Source organism: Artibeus jamaicensis, unplaced genomic scaffold (genome assembly GCF_021234435.1).
Source record: "Artibeus jamaicensis isolate MK-2021 breed Jamaican fruit bat unplaced genomic scaffold, CSHL_Jam_final contig_61, whole genome shotgun sequence".
NCBI lineage: Eukaryota > Metazoa > Chordata > Mammalia > Chiroptera > Phyllostomidae > Artibeus > Artibeus jamaicensis.
This window is the reverse complement of record NW_026521906.1, coordinates 2,268,199-2,292,941: the sequence shown is the minus strand read 5'-3', so window position 1 is coordinate 2,292,941 and position 24,743 is coordinate 2,268,199. Positions and strand designations below refer to the sequence as shown.

Below are 24,743 nucleotides of genomic sequence, written 5' to 3'. Positions count from 1 at the left end.
TAAAATTTTTAAAACATAACATTTGAAAATCATATATCTAAATAAGAAAATTATATTCAGAATATACAAAAAAAAATTTTACAACTGCATAATAAAAAGGAAAAAAAAAGCCAACTTAAAAGTGGGCAAGATATTTGAATAAATATCGCACCAAATAAGATATACACATGGGTAGTAAATACATAAAAGTGTTTAATATTAGTAGTCATTAGGGAAATGAAAATCAAAACCACAATAACCTACCATTTCATGTGTTCACAATAGAATGTCTATTACCAAAAAAGGCTGACAATAACAATTGGTGAGAACACAACCAATGAGAATCCTCATACTTTACTGATGAGAATGTAAAATGGAGCATCCACTTTAAAAAATAGTTTGATACTTCCTCAAAAATGTAAACATTGCCCCAGAAATTCCCCCTCTAGGTACATATGAAAGGGAATAGACAACAAAAGTTCACACAAAAACATGTACAAGGAATGTTACTAGCAGCAATATTCATAATAACATACACATACATGCAAAAAGGGGAACATTCCAAACTATGAACTGATAAATGGATGAGCAAAATATGGTACCTTCAGATACTGGAATACTCTTGGATAAATAAAATGGAATAAGTACTGAAAATTTCTATGATATAAATTAAAGTTGAAAACACAATAAGTGAGAGAAACCAGATCCCGAATGTCCATATATTGTATGATTCTATTTATATAAAATATTCAGAATAGGAAGATTCATGGGGACGAAAAGGAGATATTTCCAGGAACTGGGAGAGACATGAATGGGGAATTGCTGCTAATGGGGATAAGATTTCTTTGGGGGGAAATGATGAATAGTCTGGAATTAGATAGCAGTGATGGTTGCACAATTTTGTGAATCTGCTAAACCCCATAAATTGTGTATTTTAAAACTTGGGATATCATGATGTATAAATTAAATCTCAAGTGAAAAAACATGCACACACACAAAAAACCCTACATATGTGAATCCTATTACCACAATTCTGCACAAAATAAAATTAAGATCATATAGGAGATAAGGAACCAAAATGATGCTGATTCAACCTCTGGCTCTGACAATAGTAGCAAGTCACTGAACTTCTGTGACCTTCAATGTTTACATATGTTAAATGTAGATATTACTATCCTCCTTACTAGGTTGGGGATAAAAAGGTAAGTGCTTCAGTCAATAACTGGAAGCTAATTTTATGATTATTATTTCTTTGTACTGCAATAGGAAACAGAAATGGACCATGGTTCTAGCTCAGGAATAGTTAATGAATGAATCTCCCTGTTTGTACCACATAGATTTCCAGTATTACCACACCTTTATAAACATGCCATGGTAAGTTAGCATAGAAGACCACCTCAATAGAAAGCAACTGTGTTCAGGACCAACCTGTAGCTAATGACTTCATTTCAGTTCTAAGCTAAATTTCCCAAAGGCAATTAGCATGGTTAACAGACTTGATTTAAAAAAAAAAAAAAGTTGACCTTGGGTTCCAGGGGAAGATGGTGGCAGAATAGGACAAAGGATTCCACTTACCCCCACACATCTGAGAAAAACCTGGCTGATCTTCGGAGAAGCACAGCAGATAGCCAACAGGGACCCAGCCTATAGGAAGGTAGGACTCCAGAGATTTGAGCGGACTCTGAATGACCAGACGGTGCGGAGACAGCAACAGATAAGTAAGGTCCAAGGGGATAGCACAGAGTCCGCAGGCCTTCCTCCATGCCGCACCAGAGCCTGGGTGGGTCCACCTCAGTCCCTGGGGAGCCGAGGGCTGGCACAAGGTCCTTAGGACAGAGCCAGTCATCAGCTCCCTCCCTACCTGGCCATGTGCAGTTTGAAAAACACCAGGAGAGATCTGTTTGCTTAAAGTATCAGAGAGAGAGGAATAGGCATGAGGAAGCAAACCAGAGAGCTCTGATCACCCAGGGAGTCTGTGGTTGCCAGCTTGGAAGAATTGAGAGTCGCTCTTGTGTTCCCCCACAGCACTGAGAAAGGCTTGTGCCCAAGCCTGCGGGACCAGGGAAGCTTGGCCAGGAGCTCGTGCCCACACCCCAGCCCAGGACTGTGAATCATGGGGAAAATCTGCTCTCAGTGGGGAGCTGGGGAGAGGTGCTGGTCCAGATCCTGGGAGAGCACTCCTGAGACAGGCTGAGTTCACTGAGAAGGGAGAAAGACTGCACCAATCGTCCCTCACACTGCTGGAGCTAGTGTGACCAGAAGAAAAGGTTTGACCAGCTTGAAACTAACACGAGGGTTTTTTTTTTTTTTGCTTCTTTTGTTTTTTTAAATAATCTTTTATTTTTTTAATTTTATTATTGTTTTATCTTTCAATACTTTTACCCTCCCTCTTCTTCTTTCTTGTTTTATTCCTTCATCCTTTCTTTCCAAACCTACTGCTTTTTCCTCCCTTCTGCTGCCTGCTTTTTTTCTTTCTTTTTGCCCCCCCCCAAGTGAGACAAAAGACTTGGAATGGCGAAAAGACTAGAGCTGGACTCAAAGAGGGGGCATCCAACAGTAGAGACAGAGAGACAGAATTCACTTTTCTATAAACAGAAAAACTACAAGTCACTGCATATTTGTATTTTTTCATTATTTTTATTATTCTTACATCTTTTATTTTAATAGTATCTCTGTATTCCTCCTCTTTCTGTATAGTCTTCTTTACCTTGGATGGATATATTGTATCATTTGACAGGTTTCCCTATCCCTTCAATCATAGTGTATTGCTAATTTACTGTCCTTTATTTCCCCTTGACCAGGTAGCACACTACTGAAGGTCGAATACTCCCTAATATTGGTATATTATAGATTCTGTCATATGATTGTTGCGCTAATATCATTGTAAATAATAGTTGTTACATACTATTGTAAATACTACACACCACCCCCAGATCTTAGCCAACTTCATTGTTGCCTGAACTATAATACTGTAGTGGTTAACTTTATGCTCTCTCACACTACACCTATTTACATCCTTTATTCTCACCTTACCTCAGAATCTGACCTCCCTCAACCTCACTCCTTTCTAGATCCAAATCACAAACCTTCCCTCCCCAACAACAGCCTTATTTCTTTCCATTCTTTCCAAAAAGTGGCTAGTTGGTTTGAAGATTATGGTTATCACTGTACATATTCTGGGGATCTCCTATCTCTTCTCTACCAGCTGCAACTGTAAATATCATAAAATACACTTCTGTCATAAACCAGTTTGACTTCTCCTCCAACTGATTACAAAAATAAAAGAGTAGGTGGAAGTGGTGAAAACCAGAATACCAACTGGAAGAGGAAACCCAACAACGAAGGAACCACCAAAAAATAATAACAGAAGAAGGTGAAGGAAGGAGTAGAAACCACACAAACCTCAACCCAAGACCTATCTGGAAATACAACTAAACAGCAGAGAAACTACCCAAGGCAAAAAACTGAACAATAGTAAAAGAGAATCCTTGAAATCCTGCACATGCAGAAGAACTAGTTTCAATGCAACCCGCCCTCACCAACACAGCAAATTAAAACAAGTAATGGAAAGAGGGACCATCAGTTCATCAGCTGGTGGGAATGACCCACAAAATAAAAGACCCCCCCCAAAAAAAAACAAGACAAACTCAGAGCCAATGTAAAAGAGAGCCCAAGACCAGAGATTTGGGGAAATCAAGGAGACTACACCACTGAATCTCACAGGTATTATACCACAGAAGTGTACACCATAAATCCAGGAAGCCAGAAGAAATCAATTTAAGAAGCTGAAGCTAACAAGAAGAGTCTCATAAAGAATGGGAAGACAAAAAAAATGAAAGGAAAGGACAAGGCCTCAGAAAGAGTGCTAGATGAAATAGAGGCAAGTCAGCTATCAGATATTGAATCCAAAGCACTGGTTACCAGGAAGTTCAAAGACCTCACAATGAGCTACCAGAAACTACAGGGGAGCTACAATGTACTCACTGAAAACTATATCAACATGAAAAAGGAAATAGAAACTATCAGCAAGGGCAAAGAGGAAATGAAGAATACAATTGTGGAGCTGAAGAACACAGTGGAAGGAATGAAAAGCAGGATCGATGATGCAGAAGATCAAATCAGCTAGTTGAAAGACAGAGTAGAAAAAAACTCCCAGAAAGAGCAAGAAAAGGAAAAGAGGCTCAGAAATAATGAAGAGGGATTAAAAGAAATAGAAGACAATATGAAAAGTAATAATATTTCAATAATAGGGATACCAGAAGGAGAAGAAGAAGGGATAGAAAACCTATCTGAAAAAGAAATGAGGGAAAACTTTCCTAATTTGATGACAGAAAAAGTCACATAAATCTAAGAATCACAGAGAGTCCTGTTAAAGAGGAACCCAAAGAGGCCCACCTCAAGACACATCATTTAAAATAGCAAAATTGCAAGATAAAGAGAGAATATTAAAGGCAGCAATAGATAAAAAAAAAAAGTAACCTTTAAGGGAGCCCCAATAAGGTTAGCTACTGACTTCTCAATGGAAACACTGCAAGCAAGAAGAGAATGGAAAGATATATTCCAACTAATGAGAACCAGAGGCCTACAACCAAGGCTACTTTACCCAGCAAGGCTCTCAATCAAGATAGAAGGCAAAATAAAAAGCTTCCAAGACAAAAGCAGTCTAAAAGAATATGCCTCCACTAAACCAGCTCTGCAAGAAATACTAAAAGGTCTGCTTTAAGGAAAGGAAGAAAAAGAGAAAAACAATTAGAATCATAGGTGTAAAAATGACAATGAATAAGTACCTATCAAAAATAAACTTAAATGTAAATGGATTAAATGCTCTAATCAAAAGACATAGAATAGCTGAATGGATAAGAAAGCATGACCCACACATTTGCTGCCTACAAGAGACCCACCTCAGGACAAAAGACCTACACGAACTAAAAATGAGGGGCTAGAAACAGATTTTCCAAGCAAACAGCCAGGAAAAATAAGCCAGGGTAGCAATACTCATATCAGACAAAATTGTCTTCAAAAGATGATCCAATAAAAGAGACCCAGAAGGTCATTTCATAATACTCAAGGGAAGAATCCACCAAGAAGACATAAACATTGTAAATACATATGCACCCAACATAGGAGCACCCAAATATATAAAGAAAATTTTAGAGGACTTCAAGAAAGATATTGACAGCAACCCAGTTACAGTAGAGGATTTTAACACCCCACTGTCAAAAATGGACAGATCTTCCAAACCAAATATCAACAATGATATTGTGGCATAAAACAGCACCCAAGACGAAATGAACTTAACTGATATATATATAGCCCACCATCCCAAAGAAGCTAAATACACATTTTTTTAAATGCACATGAAACATTTTCAAAAATAGACCACATGATAGGACACAAAACGAGCCTCAATAAATTCAAGAAATTTGAAATTATACCAAGCATTTTCTCTGACCACAAGAAACTGAAATTGGAAACCAACCCTAAAGGAAAAAACCCAAAACAACCAAAATCATGGGGACTGAATGGTATGCTATTAAACAATGAATGGCTCAAGAATTAAATTAGGGAAAAAATCAAAAAGATTCTGGAAACAAATAAAAATGAACTCACGACAACCCAGAACTTATGGGAGACAGCAAAGGCAGTCCTGAGAGGGAAGTTCATAAGAATACAGGCATAACTTAAGAAGATAGAAACAGACTTCCACAAGATGGAGGTATAGGTGAAGACACCGTGCTCTCTCACACAACCAAGTTTAGAGACAACTAAATATTAGCAACAGAAAACATAGTCAGAATACAGAAAATTGAACTTTTCCGAAGACTGTTAACAACAAATTCTTCAGTCTGACCGGTAAGAGGGGCGAAACCAGCAGCTGGTGGAGCGGGGTTACACAGGAAAACTTGGTCAGACAGACCCAGGCCCGCGGAATCCAGGCGCAGGGTTGGATCTAGTGAGAGACCCAGCCAGCGACCTCCGGGAAACAGCCAGGGAGCAGGGCTACGGGTTGGCTGTGGTCGAGCATTCCTGTGCAGATAGACAAGGGAGGGAGTGGGTGATTGGACAGGACCCAGTGGGTCCCCGCAGTGAGCAGCAGCAGAGGGGGCCGCCATTTCCTCGCTCTGACCACACCCCCACATACAGCGTCACAACCCAGTGACCTGGGAGTCCAGGCTCCGCTCCTCATACTTAACAGGCACTAACAGACAAAAATGGCTCAAAAAGATCTCAAAGCCCCAGAGCCTATAAATCTAAGCAATGAAGAAATAGCAAAACTCTCAGATGCACAGTTTAAAACACTGGTGATCAGGATCCTCACAGAACTGGTTGATCATAGCCACACATTAGACAAATATATGAAGGCAAAACTAATTGAAATGAATGGAATTGCACAGGACACCAATAGCTATGAAAAGGAAACTGGGACTCAAATCAATGGAGTGGACCATAAGAAAGCAAATAATGGCCAAACAGAAAAGAGTCAAGAAGCAAGAATTCAAAAAAATGAGGAGAGCCTTAGGAAACTCCAGGGCACCTTTAAATGCTCCAACATTCGAATTATAGGGGTACCAGAAGGGGGAAAGGCACAGCCACCAGTGGAAAACTTATTTGAACAAATAATAAATGAGAATTTCCCCAATCTGGCAAAGGAAATAGACTTCCAGGAAATCCAGGAAGCTCAGAGAGTCCCAAAGAAGTTGGACCCAAGAAGAAACACACCAAGGCACATCATAATTACATTAGCCAAGACTAAAATCAAGGATAGAATCATAGAAGCAGTAAGAGATAAGGGGACAGTCACCTACAAAGGGGTTCCCATCAGACTGTCAGCTGATTTCTCAAAAGAGACCTTACAGGCAAGAAGGGGCCAGAAAGAGGTATTCCGAGTCATGAAATCCAAAGACCTACAACCAAGATTGCTCTATCCAGCAAAACTTTCATTTAGAATGGAAGGACAGATAAAGTGCTTCTCAGATAAGACCAAATTCAAGGAGTTCATCATCGCCAAGCCCTTATTATATGAAATGTTAAAGGGACTTACCTAAGAAAAAGACGTTAAAAAAAACATGAACAGTGAAAGGACAGCAAACTCACAGTTATTAACAACCACACCTAAAATGACAGTAAACTAAAAGGACAGCTAGATCAGGAGTGGAAACATAGAAATGAAGATCTCAAGGAGGGTTAGCAACAGGGGAGTGGGAGGAGGAGAAGGGGGGAGAAGGTACAGAAAATAAGTAGCATAGACAATAGATAGAAATTAGATGGGGGGCATGATAATAGTATGGGAAATATAGAATCTAAAGAACTTGAGGCACATGGTCATAAACTAAAGGGGGGGTAATGGTGGGGACAGGGGGTAGGGTGGAGAGAAATGAAGGGGGGGAATAGAACAACTGTAATGGCATAGTCAATAAAAAATAAATTAAAAAAAGAAGATAGAAACATTTCAAACAAACAACCTAACCCTACGCCTACAAGAACTTTAAGAAAAACAAAGATAGCCCAGAGCAAGCAGAAGGAAGAAAATAACCAAGATCAGAGCAGAATTAAATGAAATAGACACCAATAGCACAATTCTAAAAATCAATGAATCCAGGATCTGGTTCTTTGAAAAGGTAAACAAAATAGACAAACCTTTAAGCAGGCTCATAAAGAAAAGAAGAGAGAGGACACAAATAAACACAATCAGAAATGAAAGAGGAAAGATTACAACTGACACCACAGAAATAGAAGGGATTGTAAGAAATTACTATGAAGAACGATATGCCAAGAAATTGGAAAACTTAGGTGAAATGTACAAATTTCTAGAAAAATATCTTCCAAAACTCAATGAAAAAGAAGCAGAAAGCCTGAATAGACCAGTAACAGCAAATGAAATTGAAGCAGTAATCAAAAACCTCTAATCACACAAATGCCCTGGACCAGATGGTTTCACAGGAGAATTCTACAAAGCATTTAAGGAAGAGCTAACTCCTATTCTACACAGGCTATTCAAAAAAATTCAAAAGATAAAAGACTCCCAAACTCTTTTTATAAAGCCAGCATCATTGTAATCCCCAAACCAGATAGAGATACACCAAAGAAAGAAAACTGTACGCCAATATCGCTGATGAAAATAGACTCTAAAATCCTCAACAAAATATTGGCAAGATGCACCCAACAATATATCAAAAAGATCATTCACCATGACCAAGTGGGATTCATCCCAGGGTTGCAAGGATGGTTCAATATTCGCAAAGCAAAGAAAAAAATCACATGATCATATCAATAAATGCAGGAAAATCTTTTGATAAGATACAACATCCATTTATGATGAAAACACTCAGCAAAGTGGGAATAGAAGAACATTCCTCAATATAATAAAGGCCATTTATGAGAGACCTATAGCTAACATCATACTCAATGGGCAAAAACTAAAAGCTTTTCCACTAAGATCAGGAACAAGACAAGGTTGTCCACCTTCACCACTTCTATTCAATATGGTATTGGAAATTTTAGCCACAGTGATCAAACAAGAAAAGGAAATAAAAGACATCCAAATCGGAAAGGAGGAAACAAAACTGTCACTGTTTGCAGATGACATGATAGTGTACATGGAAAATCCTGTAGACTCTACCCAAAACCCACTCAACCTAATAAATGAATTTGGCCAAACAGCGAGATACAAAGTCAATGTCTAGAATTCAAAAGCATTTTTGTATGCCAACAATGAAAAAGCAGAAGCAGAAATCAAGAAAAAAATCCCGTTCGATGTAGCAAAAAGAAAAATAAAATACCTAGGAATAAACCTAACGAAGGAGGTAAAAGACCTATATGCAGAAAACTACACAACACTAAAGAAAGAAATCAAGGAAGACACAAACAAATGGAAACATATACCATGTTCATGGATTGGAAGAATTCACATCATCAAAATGTCCATACTACCCAAAGCAATTTACAGATTCAATGCAATACCTATAAAAGTACCAATGGCATATTGCACAGACATAGAACAAATACATCAAAAATTTATATGGAACCATAAATGACCCCAAATAGCAGCTGCACTCTTGAGAAAGAAGAACAAAGTAGGAGAGATCACAATACCTGATATCAAACTGTATTACAAGTCCACTGTAATCAAAACAGCCTGGTACTGGCATAAAAACAGGCACATAGACCAATGGAACAGAACATAGAGCCCAGAAATCAACCCAACTCTCTACAGTCAATTAATATTTGACAAAGGGGGCAGTAACATAAAATGGAGTAAAGATAGTCTCTTAAACAAATGGTGTTGGGAGAGCTGGACAGGTACGTGCAAAAAAATGACACTTGAGCACAGACTTACACCATACACCAAGATGAATCCAAGGTGGCTTTAAGCCATGACACCATTAAAGTCCTATAAGAGAACATTGGCAAGAAAAATCTCAGATATTTCACGCAGCAACTTTTTCACTGATATGTCCCCTAGAGCAAGGAATACAAAAGAAAGAATAAACAAATGGGATCTCATCAAAATAAAAAGCTTCTACATGGCTAAAGAAAACAGTATTCAAATAACAAGACAACCAATCATATAGGAAAACATATTTGCCAATGATACCTCAGACAAGGGTTTAATCTCCAAAATATACAAAGACTTTCATGACTCCACTCTAAGAAGACAAATAACCCAATTAAAAAATGGGAAAAGGACTTGAACAGACACTTCTCCAAGCAGGACATACAGAGGATCTAGAGACACATGAAAAGATGCTCAATTTCACTAGCTATCAGAGAGATGCAGATTAAAACCACAATGAGATACCACTTTACACCAGTCAGAATGGCTATCATAAAACAAAGCAACAAATAACAAATGTTGGAGAGGTTGTGAGGGAAAGGGGTCCCTAGTTCACTGTTGGTGGGATTGCAGACTGGTATATCTATTATGAAAAACAGTGTGGAATTTTCTAAGAAAACTAAAAATGGACCTGCCTTATGACCCAGCAATTTCACTGCTAGGATTATATCCTAAGAACCCTAAAACACCAATCCAAAAGAACCTATGTTCCCCATTTTTCATAGCAGCACAGTTTATAATAGCCAAGAGCTGAAGCAACCTAGATGCCCATTAGTAAATGAGTGGATCATAAAACTATGGTACATTTACACAATGGAATTCTATGCAGCAGAAAGAAGAAGGAAGTCCTACCCTTTGCAACAGCAGGGATGGAACTGGAAAGCGTTATGCTGAGTGAAATAAGCCAGATATTGAAAGACAAATACCACATGATCTCACTTTTAACAGGAAGCTAAACAACAAAATAAACAAGCTAGCAAAATAAAAACAAAGACACTGAAATAGAGAACAGGGACAGGGATCAGAGGGGAGAAGGGAGGGAATTTTAGGGGGAAAAGGGGAAGGGTTTACAGGAACTAAGGGGGGTGGAAATGGGAGGAAGGTGGGGATCACTGGATGTGTGGGCTGGGATTTGAGTAAAAGACAGAAAAATGTACTTGAACAATAATTAATTTTAAAAAACTATAAAAAGTTGATCTTCTAGACTTTGGAATGCTGAATATAAAGAAAATCATTTCCTAAGATTTGTGAGATGTGGACGTGAAGTTGAAATCAGTGAAATATTAAAACTAGCTAAAAAGGCTAAACACATATTTGAATATTTTGCTTGTAGATCAAAATAAAAAGTGGGGAGAGAACAGAGAGAATATTTCTACAAAGTCGGTTGAATGATAGAGTGATGTGGAGAATAGATAATTCATAGAGTTTTGGAGAAAGGAACCAATGAAAAATTACATAAATTCAGAATAATATGATCATTGAGACATTTGAAATTTGTCCCTGAAAAAATGCAGATGTCTACTAGTTTTTTTTTCCAAACACAAGCCTTGAGTATAGATCTTATAAAACAAAGCCAGTATACTTTAGTGTAAGTACCTGGACCTATCTATTCTGTAGTTGCTTCTTCTTCTATGTGGAGACAGTTTAACGGTGGCACTGGAATTTTTCAGGGTAGTAGTTCACAGACTACCCCAGTAGCACTTCGTTCATCTTTCCTGCATTAACAGCCTATGAGAATGGGATTTGCTTTATTTCAAGCTCAAGTGCAGGACCCAACATTTTGTTGGTCCTACAATTTACACCATTTATATTATTCCAAGAATCCCAAAGTTTTCTAGTTATAATAAGCAAGTAATTTATATTAACTAGAGAGAAGGCTGGTGCAATTGGATGAACAACATGGACTATGGATCCTTGGAAGACAATACTGCGTGCTTCTTTCCAACAGGAAAATGGATTGAATAAAGCATTGCTTGCCAGAGAGACTTGAGAAATGTGTTTTAATGAATTGACAAGACTTTTTATAACTGCCATCATTGTTTATCTATAAATGGTGTTTAATGTGGTGATTATTTGATACTTCCAGTGAATGAGTGAGTTAAAAAATTCTGGTGTATTTACACAATGAAATACTACACAGTAGATAGAAAGAAGGAACTCCTACTCTATGGGACAACGTGAATAGAACTGGAGAGTGTTATGCTAAATGAAGTAAGCCAAGCAGTGAAAGACAAATACCATATGATCTCACTTGTAAGTGGAACCTAATTAACAAAACAAATAAGCAAGCAAAGTATAACCAGAGACATTGAAATTAAGAACAAACAGTCAGTAACCAGAGGAGATAGGGTAGGGAAATAACAGGGGAAAGAAGACAAAGGGTCATCCATGAACATGTATAAAAGACCAATGAACAAAAGCCAAAGGGGGATAAGATTGAGGGTGGGAGGTGGAGTGGGTGGGGCTGGGGGAAGTGGTGGTGGGAAAATGGAGACAACTGTATTTGAACATTAATTTTAAAAAAGGAAAAAATAAATAAAATGGTGATTAAAGCACTTTATTTTAATAATTTAAATGCTGTACTTTAAAAATTTTTTCTTATTTAAAAAATTTTAAATGACTATATTATTTTGTATTAGTTTCAGATGTGCAGCATAGTCGTTAACCAATCATTTATTTTAACAAGTATTACATCTGATATTTTAATATCCAAAATGTTTCATACATAGGTATTATGATGTTATTGGCTGTGTTTTCTATGCTGTACTTTACATCCTAGTGATTGTTTTGTAACTTCCACTCTTTCTCAATTCCTTATCATTTTTTGTCTAGGCTCTCAACAAGCCTGCTTTCTGGCAACCATCACTTTATTCTCTGTATATGATTAATCTGTTTCTGGTTTGTTTGTTCTATTGCTTATTCCACATGTAAGAGAAATCATGTGTTTTTTCTTTCTCTGATTGACTTATTTCACATAGGATAATACCCTCTAGGTCCATCCATGATGTTGCAAATGGTAACATCCCATTGTTTTTAATGGCCAAGTAATATTCCATTCCAAATAATATTCCATGTGTACAAGCCCTGTCTGGAAAAGGCCCAACCATTGTAATATAATGCAACTGGTTTGTGAGACATCAGTGTAACCTGGTAGCCAAGGAGAGTGGACTGGAATGAACATGGGTGAACAATGACAACTTGATTGTACTAGTCATTGGAGGTGGTAGATTCCATTGAGTGAGCATGTGTACTCTGTGGTCATCACATTCAAAATGACTGAGTGAGTAGAGCAATGACTCTGCATCAAATTTTGTGTTATGCTTGAACATTCTTCCATGGAAACTATTTGGATGATTTCAAAGGCCACAGCCATGAGCAACTGGTGATTGGCAGCTTCCTCATGACAATGTACCTGCTCATGCATCAGATCTCATGCAGGGTTTTTTGATGAAACATCCAATCACCCAAGTGGCTCAGACCCCTACAGGCTCAGATTTGGTGCCCTAAAACGTCTTGCTTTTTCCAAAACTAAAATCAACTTTGTTTTTCTGTTTTGTTTTATTGTTCAAGTACAGTTGTCTCCATTTTCCCCCCAGAACTCTGCCCTGTGCAACCCACCCTCAGTCCTACCCCACTTTGGATTTCTCCACGGGTCCTTTATACATGTTCCTTGACAACCCTTTCTTTCCCCCATGTACCCTCCCTCCTCCTTTCTGGTTACTACCAGTTTGTTCTCTATTTTCATATCTTGGTCATATTTTGTTTGCTTGTTTGTTTTATTGATTAGATTCCACTTACAGGTGAGATCATATGGTATTTATCTTTCACAGCCTGGCTTATTTCACTTAGCATAATGCTCTCCAGTTCCATTATGCTATGACATAGGGTAGGAGTTCCTTCTTTCTTTCTGCGGTTTAGTATTCCATTGTGTAAATATACCATAGTGTTTTTTTAAATTTATTTTTTCATTGATTATGCCATTACAATTGTTCTATTCCCCCCTTCATTACCTTCCACCCTACCTCCCCGTCCCCATTACCCCCCCTTAGTTTATGACCATGTGTCTCAAGTTTTTTAGATCCTATATTTCCCATACTATCCTTGCCCTCCCCATCTATTTTCTATCTACTGTCTATGCTACTTATTTTCTGTACCTTCTCCCCCCTTCTCCTCCTCCCACTCCCCTGTTGCTAACCCTCCTTGTGATCTTCATTTCTATGTTTCCACTCCTGATCTAGCTGTCCTTTTAGTTTGCTGTCATTTTAGGTGTGGTTGTTAATAACTGTGAGTTTGCTGTCCTTTCACTGTTCATGTTTTTTTAACTTCTTTTTCTTAGGTAAGTCCCTTTAACATTTCATATAATAAGGGCTTGGTGATGATGAACTCCTTGAATTTGGTCTTATCTGAGAACCACTTTATCTTTCCTTCCATTCTAAATGAAAGTTTTGCTGGATAGAGCAATCTTGGTTGTAGGTCTTTAGATTTAATGACTTGGAATACTTCTTTCCAGCCCCTTCTTGCCTGGAAGGTCTCTTTTGAGAAATCAGCTGACAGTCTGATGGGGACTCCTTTGTAGGTGACTGTCCCCTTATCTCTTGCTGCTTCTAGGATTCTCTCCTTCATTTTAATCTTGGGTAATGTAATTATGATGTGCCTTGGTGTGTTTCTTCTTAGGTCCAACTTCTTTGGGACTCTCTGAGCTTCCTGGATTTCCTGGAAGTCTATTTCCTTTGCCAGATTGGGGAAATTCTCTTTTGTTATTTGTTCAAATAAGTTTTCCACTGGGGGCTGTTCCTTTCCCCCTTCTGGTACCCCTATAATTCAGATGTTGGAGGGTTTAAAGGTGTCCTGGAGGTTCCTAAGACTCTCCTCATTTCTTTGAATTCTTGCTTCTTGACTCTTTTCTGTTTGTCCATTTATTTGCTTTCTTCTGGTCCACTCCATTGATTTGAGTCCCAGTTTCCTTTTCATAGCTATTGGTGTCCTGTGCAATTCCATTCATTTCAATTAGTTTTGCCTTCATATATTTGTCTAATGTGTGGCTATGATCAACCAGTTCTGTGAGGATCCTGATCACCAGTGTTTTAAACTGTGCATCCGAGAATTTTGCTATTTCTTCATCGCTTAGATTTATAGGCTCTGGGGCTTTGAGATCTTCTTGAGCCATTTTTGTCTGTTCGGGCCCGTTAAGTGTGAGGAGCAGAGCCTCGGACTCCCAGGTCACTGGGTTGTGATGCTTATGTGGGGGTGTGGTCAGAGCGGGGAAATGGCGGCACCCTATGCTGTTTTGTGCGGCTGGGTGAGGAGCCAAGCTGTAGGTGGTTACCGGGCGGGGGGTTTGAGTGGGGGTGGGGTCAGAGCGGGGAAATAGCGGCACCCTCCGCTGCTGCTTGCCACAGGGACCTGCTGGGCACTGGTCCGATCACCCACTCCCTCGCTTGTCTATCTGCGCACAAATGCCCGACCATAGTCAACCAGCAGCCCTGCTCCCTCACTGTTTCCCCAAGGTCGCTCGCTTGGTCGCTGGCTCAGTCGCTCACCAGGTCCAACCCTGTGCCTGGATTCCATGCGCCTGAGTCCATCTGACCGAGTCCTCCTGTGCAACCCTGCTCCACCAGCTGCTGGTTTCGCCCCTTACCGGTCAGGCTGAAGAATTTGTTGTTAACAGACTTCTGAAAAGTTCAATTTTCCATGTTCTGGCTGTGTTTTCTGTTGCTAATATTTAGTTGTCTCTAAACTTGGTTGTGTGAGAAGGCACGGTATATCCACCTATGCCTCCATCTTGGCGGAAGTCCCCCATAGTGTTTTGATCCACTCATTTACTGATGGGTACTTAGATTGCTTCCGACACTTGGCTATTGTAAATTGTGCTGCTATGAACATTAGGGTCATAGGTACTTTTGAATTGCTGATTCAGTATTCTTAGGGTATAATTAGAGCAGTGGAAATGCTGGGTCAAGAGGCAGTTCCATTTGTAGTTTTTTGAGGAAATTCCATACTGTTTTCCACAGTGACTACACCGGTTTGCATTCCCACCAATAGTACACTAGGGTTGCCTTTTCTCCAAAACACAGCCAGGATTTGTTATTTGTTGATTTGGTTATGATGGCCATTCTGACCAGTGTGAAGTGGTATCTTGTTGTGGTTTTAATTTGCATGTCTCTGATGGCTTGTGATGCTGAGCATACTACATATGTCTCTGGGCCCTCTGCATGTTCTCCTTGTAGAAGTTTCTTTTCAGATCCTTTGCCCATTTTTTTAATTGGATTATTTGTTTTGCTGGAGTGGAATGGTGTGACTTCTTCATATATTTTGGAGACCGAACCCTTATCTGATCTATCATTGGCAAATATATTTTCCGTATGGTAGGCTCTCTTTTAATTTTGCTGATGTTTTCTTTAGCCATGCAGAAACTTTTTATTTTGATGAGGTGGAGGTGCAATTTGTTTATTTTTTCCTTTATGTCCCTTGCTCTAAGAGATGTATCAGTGAAAATATTGCTGCTTGGAATATCTGAGATTCTCCTGCCTATGTTCTCCTCTAGGACTTTTATGGTCTTGTGACTTATATTTAAGTTTTTTACCAATTTGAGTTTATTTTGTGTATTGTATAAGTTGGTGGTCAAATTTCATTTTTTTGCATGTAGCTGTCCAGCTCTCCCAACACCATTTGTTGAAGAGGCTATTCTTACTCCATTTTATGTTGCTGCCCCCTTTGTCAAATATTAATTGACTGTAGATAGTTGGGTTTATTTCTGGGCTCTCTGTTCTGTTCCATGGGTCTATGTGCTTGTTTTTATGTGAGTACCAGGCTGTTTTGATTACAGTGGCCTTGTAATACAATTTGATATCAGGTATTGTGATTCCTCCTTCTTTGCTCTTTCTCAAAATAGAAGCTTCTATTTGGGCTTGTTTATGGTTCCATATAAATTTTTGAAGTGTTTGTTCTATGTCTGTAAAATATGCCATTGGTACTTTAATAGGTACTGCATTGAATCTGTAAATTGCTTTAGGTAGAATGGACATTTTGATGATGTTAATTCCTCCAATTCATAAATACAGTATATGCTTCCATGTATTTGTTTCTCCCTTAATTTTTTTCTTCAGTATTCTATAGTTTTCTCAGTAGAGTTCTTTTATATCATTGGTTAGGTTTATTCCTAGATCATTTATTTTCCTTGTGGCTATAGCAAATAGGATTTTTTCCTCATTTCTGGTTCTGATATTTCATTGTTAGTATACAAAATTGCTTTCAATTTCTGAATATTGACTTTGTATCCTGATGTTTTTTCAAATTTATTTATTTGGCCAAGTAGTTTTTGGTGGAGTCCATAGAGCTTTTCATGCACACTATCATGTCATAATCACCTTTGAAAGGGAAGAGATTTCAGACTGTTGCTGAGATTCAGGAAAATAAGACAGGCAGCTGACAATGACTGGGAGAGCTGTTTGAAGTCCCATGGTGTCTACTTTGAAGGTAGCTGAGGCATCATTGTCCTTTGTACAATATTTATTGTATCTTGTATCTTCTTCAGTAAATGTCTCTATTTTTCATAGTACATGGCTGTTTACTTTTTGGACAGATCTCATGTACATACAACAGCTTATTCACCCACTCATCTATTGATGGACAGTTGGCTTGTTTCCATAGCTTAACTACCATAAATAACACTGTGATAAACATTGAATTAGGTATACATGAGAAGGAGCAAACTGTGCACTGAGACCAACTTCTACCAGCATCAAGACTGGGGTCCAATCTTCAAAAGGCCCAGGGCACCCCAAGATCCACCTCCACTAGTCTCCACCTAATGGCTGCCTCTTAGACTTAGTCAATGAATGAGCCTCTGGTGGCACTTGAGTTGCAAGAGTGTGGTATTCACCAGATTGACACAGGTTCAAACTCACTACAGGTGCTGGGTCTGAAGCCACTCAGCTAAAGTCCCATGGTATAACAAGACTAGCTGCTACCAGATTCAAAGGTTCAAAGACCTTTGTGGTGAGACAGCATCTTAGGGTGTCAGCAGGGTAAGACCAGCAGAGTGTATCAGGTCCAAACAGACCAAGATTCGGCTCTGTGAAAGAAGGGCTCTGTGCCAGTTTGGTGTGCAAGAAAAATATTCCCCCCCGCCATATTAGAGCCACACAGCTCAGTCACTTACACTCTCTGAGTCTGCCCAGACCTCTATACCCAGGGCCCAGGTGGCTAATTCATCTGCGGTGTATGAACTCTGCAGAGAAGAGTGCCAGGGAGTCTAGAAGGTTGGGTTATTCCATTTTCCCAGTCTGACGACGCAATATGGAGGGAAGTGCTCCACCCATAAAAGTTGGTGTCTTCTGTATGGGTTAGAAACTAACTACAGGGACCCTGGTGGCTGTCTCTTCAGCTCTCTCCCTGGAGCTGCTAATCCCAGTGTCTCCTCACTCTGCTCTGCTCTGCTCTGCCCTCCCTAAGCTGGACCTCAAGGTCAGTGGCTACAAAAAAGATTTTGTGCACTATTGCTTTAAAAGGGTGCCTGTATATCTAGCAGACTCCTCTCCCCCTTGTGCACAGAAACCCCACTGATTTTCATAGTAAGATGTTATGTGTGTGCCTCTTCCTGGCTCTGATGTTCTGGGCTGGGGAGCTTGGCATAAGGGTGGGATCCTTGTTCCTCAGGGGGAACTCCTATCAGGTAGAATACTTTTTAGAATTCTCAGCTATGCCCATAGGAGTGAGACCAGTCTATTTTTTCTGTCTCCACCCTTCCTACCAGGCTTGTAGCAGCTTCTTCAGTCAATCCTTGGTTATAAGACTTCTGTTCAGCTAGTCTTCAGTTAATTATTCAGGTTGATTGTTCTATACTCTAGTTGTAAATCCAGTTTTGTCCCAGGAGTAAGTGCATGTAACTTCTACTTACTCCACTGCCATCTTGGATCTCTTTAAATGCTGCTCTTGAAAGACCGTTTTTAGTATTTGCTCAACAAACTTCTTATCAATAAAATAAACTTAAACATTCTGCAAAGGCATATAATAGATCAAATCTCTCATTATTCTATTTTAAAAATACTAAAAATATCTTGAAAAACAAGATATTACAATTTGTATTCTTATTTTGAATTTCTCTGGATAACTTATATCATGACTATCATTCCTTGCCTAAGATGAGTATTCATCATGGTTAGCTTTTCTCAATGCAATTAATCAGTAGGATTTGAAGGGGATGTAGAAAGGCATCCTGGCAGGAATTTTGACTCCTCTGTTTTATATTCAGCACCCAGATGTACTAAGTATGAGTCTCTTGGGAGGGCTTTTAAAGCCTCAAACCCCATTCATATCACCTGTAGATTAGGGGAGGGGGTTACTAAGTACATTATACTGATTTTACTAACATATCTCCACTCTCCCTGTTGTAAAAATGCCTTAGTTTGCTTAAGGGCTTCTAAATTTCTACCAAGGTTAGACTCTGTGATGCTTTGATTACAATTATGGACTAAGGAAATAGAACTGAGAAGGTCAGTGCACCCTTCGTGATCCATGTGACCCAACAGAAATAAGATCCCACCTCTCCCAGTGCTCAGCTGACTCTTAGCTATGGTGAGCCTGCTTATACTTTTACTATCCTTTTATTATAATTTCATTGCCAGTGCCCACACCCAGTTATATGAATAAATGTAATTATGCTGAGGAGATATGCAGAGTCTCTAAACAGAGAGAACTTGAGGGAAACCAAATAATTGTTTGAAGACTGTTTAATGTGATGCCATAATATGACTTGGCCATAGGCTGTAGGTACTACAACCCAGCACATTGGAAAAACAAAAATGCCTATTTTACCTTTTTTGCAAAAGGGGCCTTCATGTGGTGAATTGGTGCAATCACAGAAGTATCCACTGCGCTTATCCACACACTTGCCCCCATTGTGGCAGATGCTGCCATAACTGCTGCAATGGCCTGGGCATCCTGGCTGGACTCCAGATGTGACCTTGGCCCTCTCCTCCAAGTCCAGTTTCTGTCCATTCAAGTGTAAGGAACGTATGCATCCTAGAAAGCCTTTCTGTTTTGATGATGTTCCCCCTAAGTGGCAAAAAAAACACAAGGAAAAACATATAAGGTATCAAAGTGTTCCAATTTTTTAAAGTTTAGAATTGGCATTCATAACAGTTAACAATTGTTCTATTGTGATGCTTCAGTTACTTTTCCACTAAAGTTTCTATGGAGAATTGGAAATTTAAAGAGCCTTGAAAAAATTTATGCCTTATCAGGCTGGGAAAAACACCCACATCCCAATGTACACTCAAAACAGTTTTTTAAGAGATCATACTTCATATGGAATTCTGTACTCTACATATTTAAGACAGAAACTTTAAGATAAAAAACTTGTCATGTTCTCTGCAAATGAAATAAAATGTCTTTTTAGCATACAGCAGAAATCTGAAGTTGAATGCATAGAGTGAAACTGTACCTCTGGAAAAGTTAGAAGCAAGTTGCTAGGCTCATGAAATTAGAAAACCACAAGGAGCTTTGTAATGCTTATTTGATTAGTGCAATATGATGAACTAGAAAGAGGGTGGATTTTAGAACCAGAAAAACATGGAGTCAAACTCCATGTTACTAGATGATTAGCCATACTGACCACTGACTCACCAGAGCTTCAGCTACTTGATCTGTACAATAAGAATAACTATTTTATATGTTTACGGTAAGGCTTAGTTAAGATACAGTACATCCTCCATCACTGCTCTTTTGTATCTCTTCTTTTACATCCTTATACTGGTATATCTATATCTATAACTATTTGTGTATTTATCTATCCACCCAAGATATTACCCTCAACTTATTATTTGAAAGATAGATTTCTTCTTCTAAGATGCAGAAAAGAATTGCTACCCCACTTTCTGCTGAGGGTACCTATTGACAGTTTCAGAGACATCTGCAATACTTGCTGCAAATTATTCAAGAATGGAATAGATTCGAAGACTCAGGGCACTTTGTTACTGTTAGAAATTCAAGATTCTACTAACCTAAATGTCTAATATCAGAAAAATGTGTATTGAGAAACAACAAACTAGAAATTAAGTTAAATTCCATCAGAGGATATTTGTTTTGTGTTGAGAATTCTCGAAGGTCCCAGAGAAGACACATGTTCAGCAATAAGGAACCCAAGTTCTGTTCCAAATTCAATGCATTGGGCTCAAATCCATGCACATAGATTGTGGAGGACAATCAGGTCTGGTTCTACATGGAAAACTGATGGAGAGGAGGAGAAGGTGTGTTGGAACACAACAAAGACTAGCAGCCACTTATTTTCTTTGCAAGTCACCTCTGTTCTTTGAGCTTCATTCATCTCTAGTCCTTCCTGCTGCAACTTTATTAAATCTTGGTCTAGCAAATTACCAAAAAAAATATTAATACATTCCTACCAAGGTAGATACAGATATGAATTTCAAATGTGCTATCTCAGAATGAGGATATAGATTTAAATAAGAAACAAAGCTGTAAGTTAAAGAAATGAGCATGTAACATGATTTTTGCTGGCATCAGTCAGCATGGCAGGGTGGACAAGTAAATATTGGAAATGGGGATGGTGGAAATGGGGATGGTGGCATAGGGTAGAAATAGGGAGAATTCTGCCTTCTCTGAATCACATCATATCATCAGACCTAAAATACATGTGTTCAGATGCAGACAGTCACTGTCTGCATCTAAAGACAGAATGTTCCTAAAGGATTAATCTAGTCTCTTACCCTGAATTAATGATAAGACCCCATTTGTTTTCATTTCTGGTAAGTGATACCCCAGCCAGCCAGGGGGTCAAACCCAAACAGCAATCTTCTGCCTATCTCAATTTTAGTGAGTGCATCTCCTTTTAGACACAAGAAAAATAAAAATAAAAAAAAACAGATTATAGAGGAAGGTTCATTGTTTCTTTCCTAGAGATTGCATAGAATAAAGAGGAAAGGCTTTATGTAATGAAATATTTTATTTTATTTTTTCTTCATTTTGTTGTTACTCCCCGTGGTGGATTTAAATAACTCTTCATATGTCTTCATAGTGGCACTTTTATTTTAGCAGAGGTGGAGAATAAAGGACATATTGCACACTATTTTTGCACGTTACTCAGTCAACAAATGTCTAAATGGAAAGAGTGACTGGGGTGGTTCCTCTGACAGAAAAATGCCCCTTGATGTTTGAGACATAGTATAGTGAAAATGACCCAAACCAAGGAGAATCAGTTCTATCCCAGGTGCTGACAAAACAAATGACACAATGGTCTATGAACTCAATGGCAAATTAACTAAATGTCAGGTTTTGCCTGATTGCTTTTTATTTTTTACAAGGAAAAAGAAAAACAAATAAAAATTAGAGTTTAGGCTCCTTTACTTTTTATGGAGAAGTAATAGAAGTAATGCAAGTGTGGGCAAAAGTAGGTAAACAGTTATCTGTATGGAAAGTAATACAATAATTAACTAGTAATACAAGAATAACCTCTGTGTTTTGTGTACTCACAACTGTTAACTTGCTTTTGTTCACCCCTGTATGTAGACTCAGTATAGAATAATTCTAAAACGATGTTCCCACTCACACGCTCCTGCCCTGTCAGGTTGTCAGTGCCCTCCATTTCTGACATTATCTACTCTGTGTACAATATCTGTTAGAGGTGTGAATCTTTGTGAAACTTGAATACTGGGCAGAAATGCAGCCACAATTTTCCCTACTCCTCTTCTCTCGCAGTCCTTCCTCCACAACCAGCCCTGTGGATTTTCTCTTGCAGATATGTAGGACCCATCTGCTTCCTTCTACACCCAGAGCCACACACCACTTGAATTCTAGCAATAACCAATTGATGTATCTACTCTCAGCTCTGACTCTTTGCATCCACTCACCACCTTGCAATCAGAGAGATCAACCATATGTAAAAATTTAATTCTGCCAGACTTGTTTTATGCCCTCCAAAGAATAGTCATATGTGGGGGAAAAAGCTCAAATCCTTAGCACAGCTGATATACAATGAAAGGTCTCGTCTCCATTTATCTTTACATCTTCCTGCTCTGACTTCAGGGTATCAGGCATCTGAATTGTTAATGGCTGCCCTGTGTCCATGGTGTGTCTTGACTTTGAACCTCATCATGTACCTTGTGTTTATGTCATATGGTACTTTCCCCCAGGCACTCCACAACTCTCCTCCTTCATCCCTACTATCACAAACACACACCCCTACACTCATGTGCACATATTCCTTAGTTTACATATTTATTGCCCACCAAGTATTTATTTTAACTCTTTGCCCACTTTTTAAACAGAAGCCATTAAAAAAAATTCTAGTAAGTATTCCACTAAAGAATCAGAAGATCTGTTAACAAGGAACTTGCTTCCTGCATGACAAAACTCAGCTGCACTAAAAGATGACCTGCATGCACTTTCCAATAACCACACTTTTACCAGAATCACATCAATCATTCACATTGCCTTCCTGGCCCTTGTGGATTTGTCTTTAGCTTGTCCAGAGTATACAGAAGGTTGAAACAATGACAACAGAAATGTAGCATTATTCTTAAAGCCTCTGAAAGTCATTTAACTGAGTCTCATACTTAACCTACAAGTAGTTTGGGAACCATAAAAATGCCTCTAATTCTAACAAAAACAAACATTTTTACTATATGCTAGAAACTTTATAATTAACTCAATGCTCTATAATAAAAATGCATTATCCATTTTATTCATATTACATAGTTAAAAAAACTTAGTGCCACAGACATTGTTTTGGCCAGAGTCAAGGATCAAACATATTTTCAAAGGATTTTATTAATTTATTTTTAGAGAGAGAAAAAATGGAGGGGGAAGAAGAGGAGAGAAACATCAATGTGAAAAGGAAACATCACTATTTGCCTCACTCATGCTCCTAACTGGGGACCTGGCCTGCAACCCAAGGATGCGCCCTGACTGGGAATTGAACCAGCAACTATTCAGTTTGAAGGACAGCGCCCACCAGTCTGAGCTACACCAGAATTTATAAAAGAGAACCAGGAGTCATACTGAGATCTCTTAACCTTCAAAGCCTGTATATCTTCACAGCCCTAAAATCCTAAAATGAACTATTTGATTAGACAATTTGGGTCACTGCTATAAATGAATCATTATTCAACTTCCTTCCCCTAGTGTTTTACGTGGTTTCTTCTCCTAAGTGACATATACACATATATTTATCCTCTTGACTTTTATATCACTCTTGCTGACAATTTACACCATTAGTTAGCTCTCCTCACTAGAAGCTCTGTTAGATGAAACTCTTCAATTAGCTCTTGATATTAAGCGTGTTCATCGTAATGCTGCTTCTTTGGACTGCACATGAATCAATTCTTAAAAATGTGACTGTCATCATTTTCAGCCTGTCTTAGAAAACCTCCATGTGTCCTCTGGACAAATGCTCAGTGCTTCCAGAGACACTTCTGGGTTTCTTATGCCCTCCTTGAGCACAAGTATAAGGGCCTCTGTTCTCTTTTGTGCCCTCCCCACAGTTGACATGATTTACCTGAATATAGGAATATTTCCTATATTCCCAATTTCCTGCCAGTGTGGAGGCAAGAGCAACATTTTGGATCTCTGCAACTTTATGATTTACTAAGACAGTGTAGTACTTTCCCCAAGGAGTTATAAGTTGGGAGTAATTTCAGTTTATTTTGACACAGACAAAGAAATCAAGCTAAAAAAGGGGGAAACTAAGTTCCATGAAAGACAAGTAAGATAGAAGTAATGCCACACAAAAATGAGACTCACAGGCCAACATCTTTACAAATGTCCACTCTATAATTGCAGCACATCTAGAAAAATTTGATATTGTCATACTTGGAGAAAATGAGACTTTTCCTTGCTGCTACACACACCTAGGCATGAGGCTAAAGATGTCATTCCTAATGATGTACACGGAGATAATAAGTCCTGAAAATGTAAAAAATTAGTTATCAGCCCCATCATTTTCATTTTGCAAATGAAAAAATGAGTATGCTTAGGCTAGTTTTTGTGGGGTTTTTTTTAGCTTTTTTAAACTTTTTGTTTGTTTGTTTGTTTTTTAACCAAGGCCTCATGGCCTGCTGGCAATTTACTTGGAATTCATACCCATATCTCCTCATTTCACTGTTTGCATGGGTGCAAGTTCTTGGAAACCTCTTGCCTCATTCTCATAGCGACTGGCACATTAGCAGGGAATAGCAAAGCGGGTGGATGAGACCTCCAAAATTATCAAATATGGGGCAATCACAAGCAATCAGCATACATTTCAGAAGCCATATGTTATAAAGTTTCTCCTACTCTGTTAAAGAAAACGTGATCAGTGAAAAAGTATGGTTGTAAATGTCACTGCAACTAGTGTGGTATAAAAGCCTGAAGTTAAAATATTATTTCTGAGAATCCAGCATGAATTGACTAATGTTACCAACATTTCAACTTCACA

At 38.6% G+C, this 24,743-nt stretch overlaps 1 protein-coding gene across 2 annotated transcripts in view; it reads right to left on the bottom strand.

Moving 5' to 3' along the window:
* CNTNAP5 (contactin associated protein family member 5) overlaps positions 1–24,743 on the bottom strand; it is a 1,122,001-nt gene that overhangs the window by 154,793 nt on the left and 942,465 nt on the right. For both annotated transcript variants that reach the window (XM_053670714.1, XM_053670716.1), the window contains exon 18: positions 19,130–19,369. In XM_053670714.1, the coding sequence (XP_053526689.1) occupies positions 19,130–19,369 (240 nt within the window). The remainder of the gene's footprint in view (positions 1–19,129; positions 19,370–24,743) is intronic.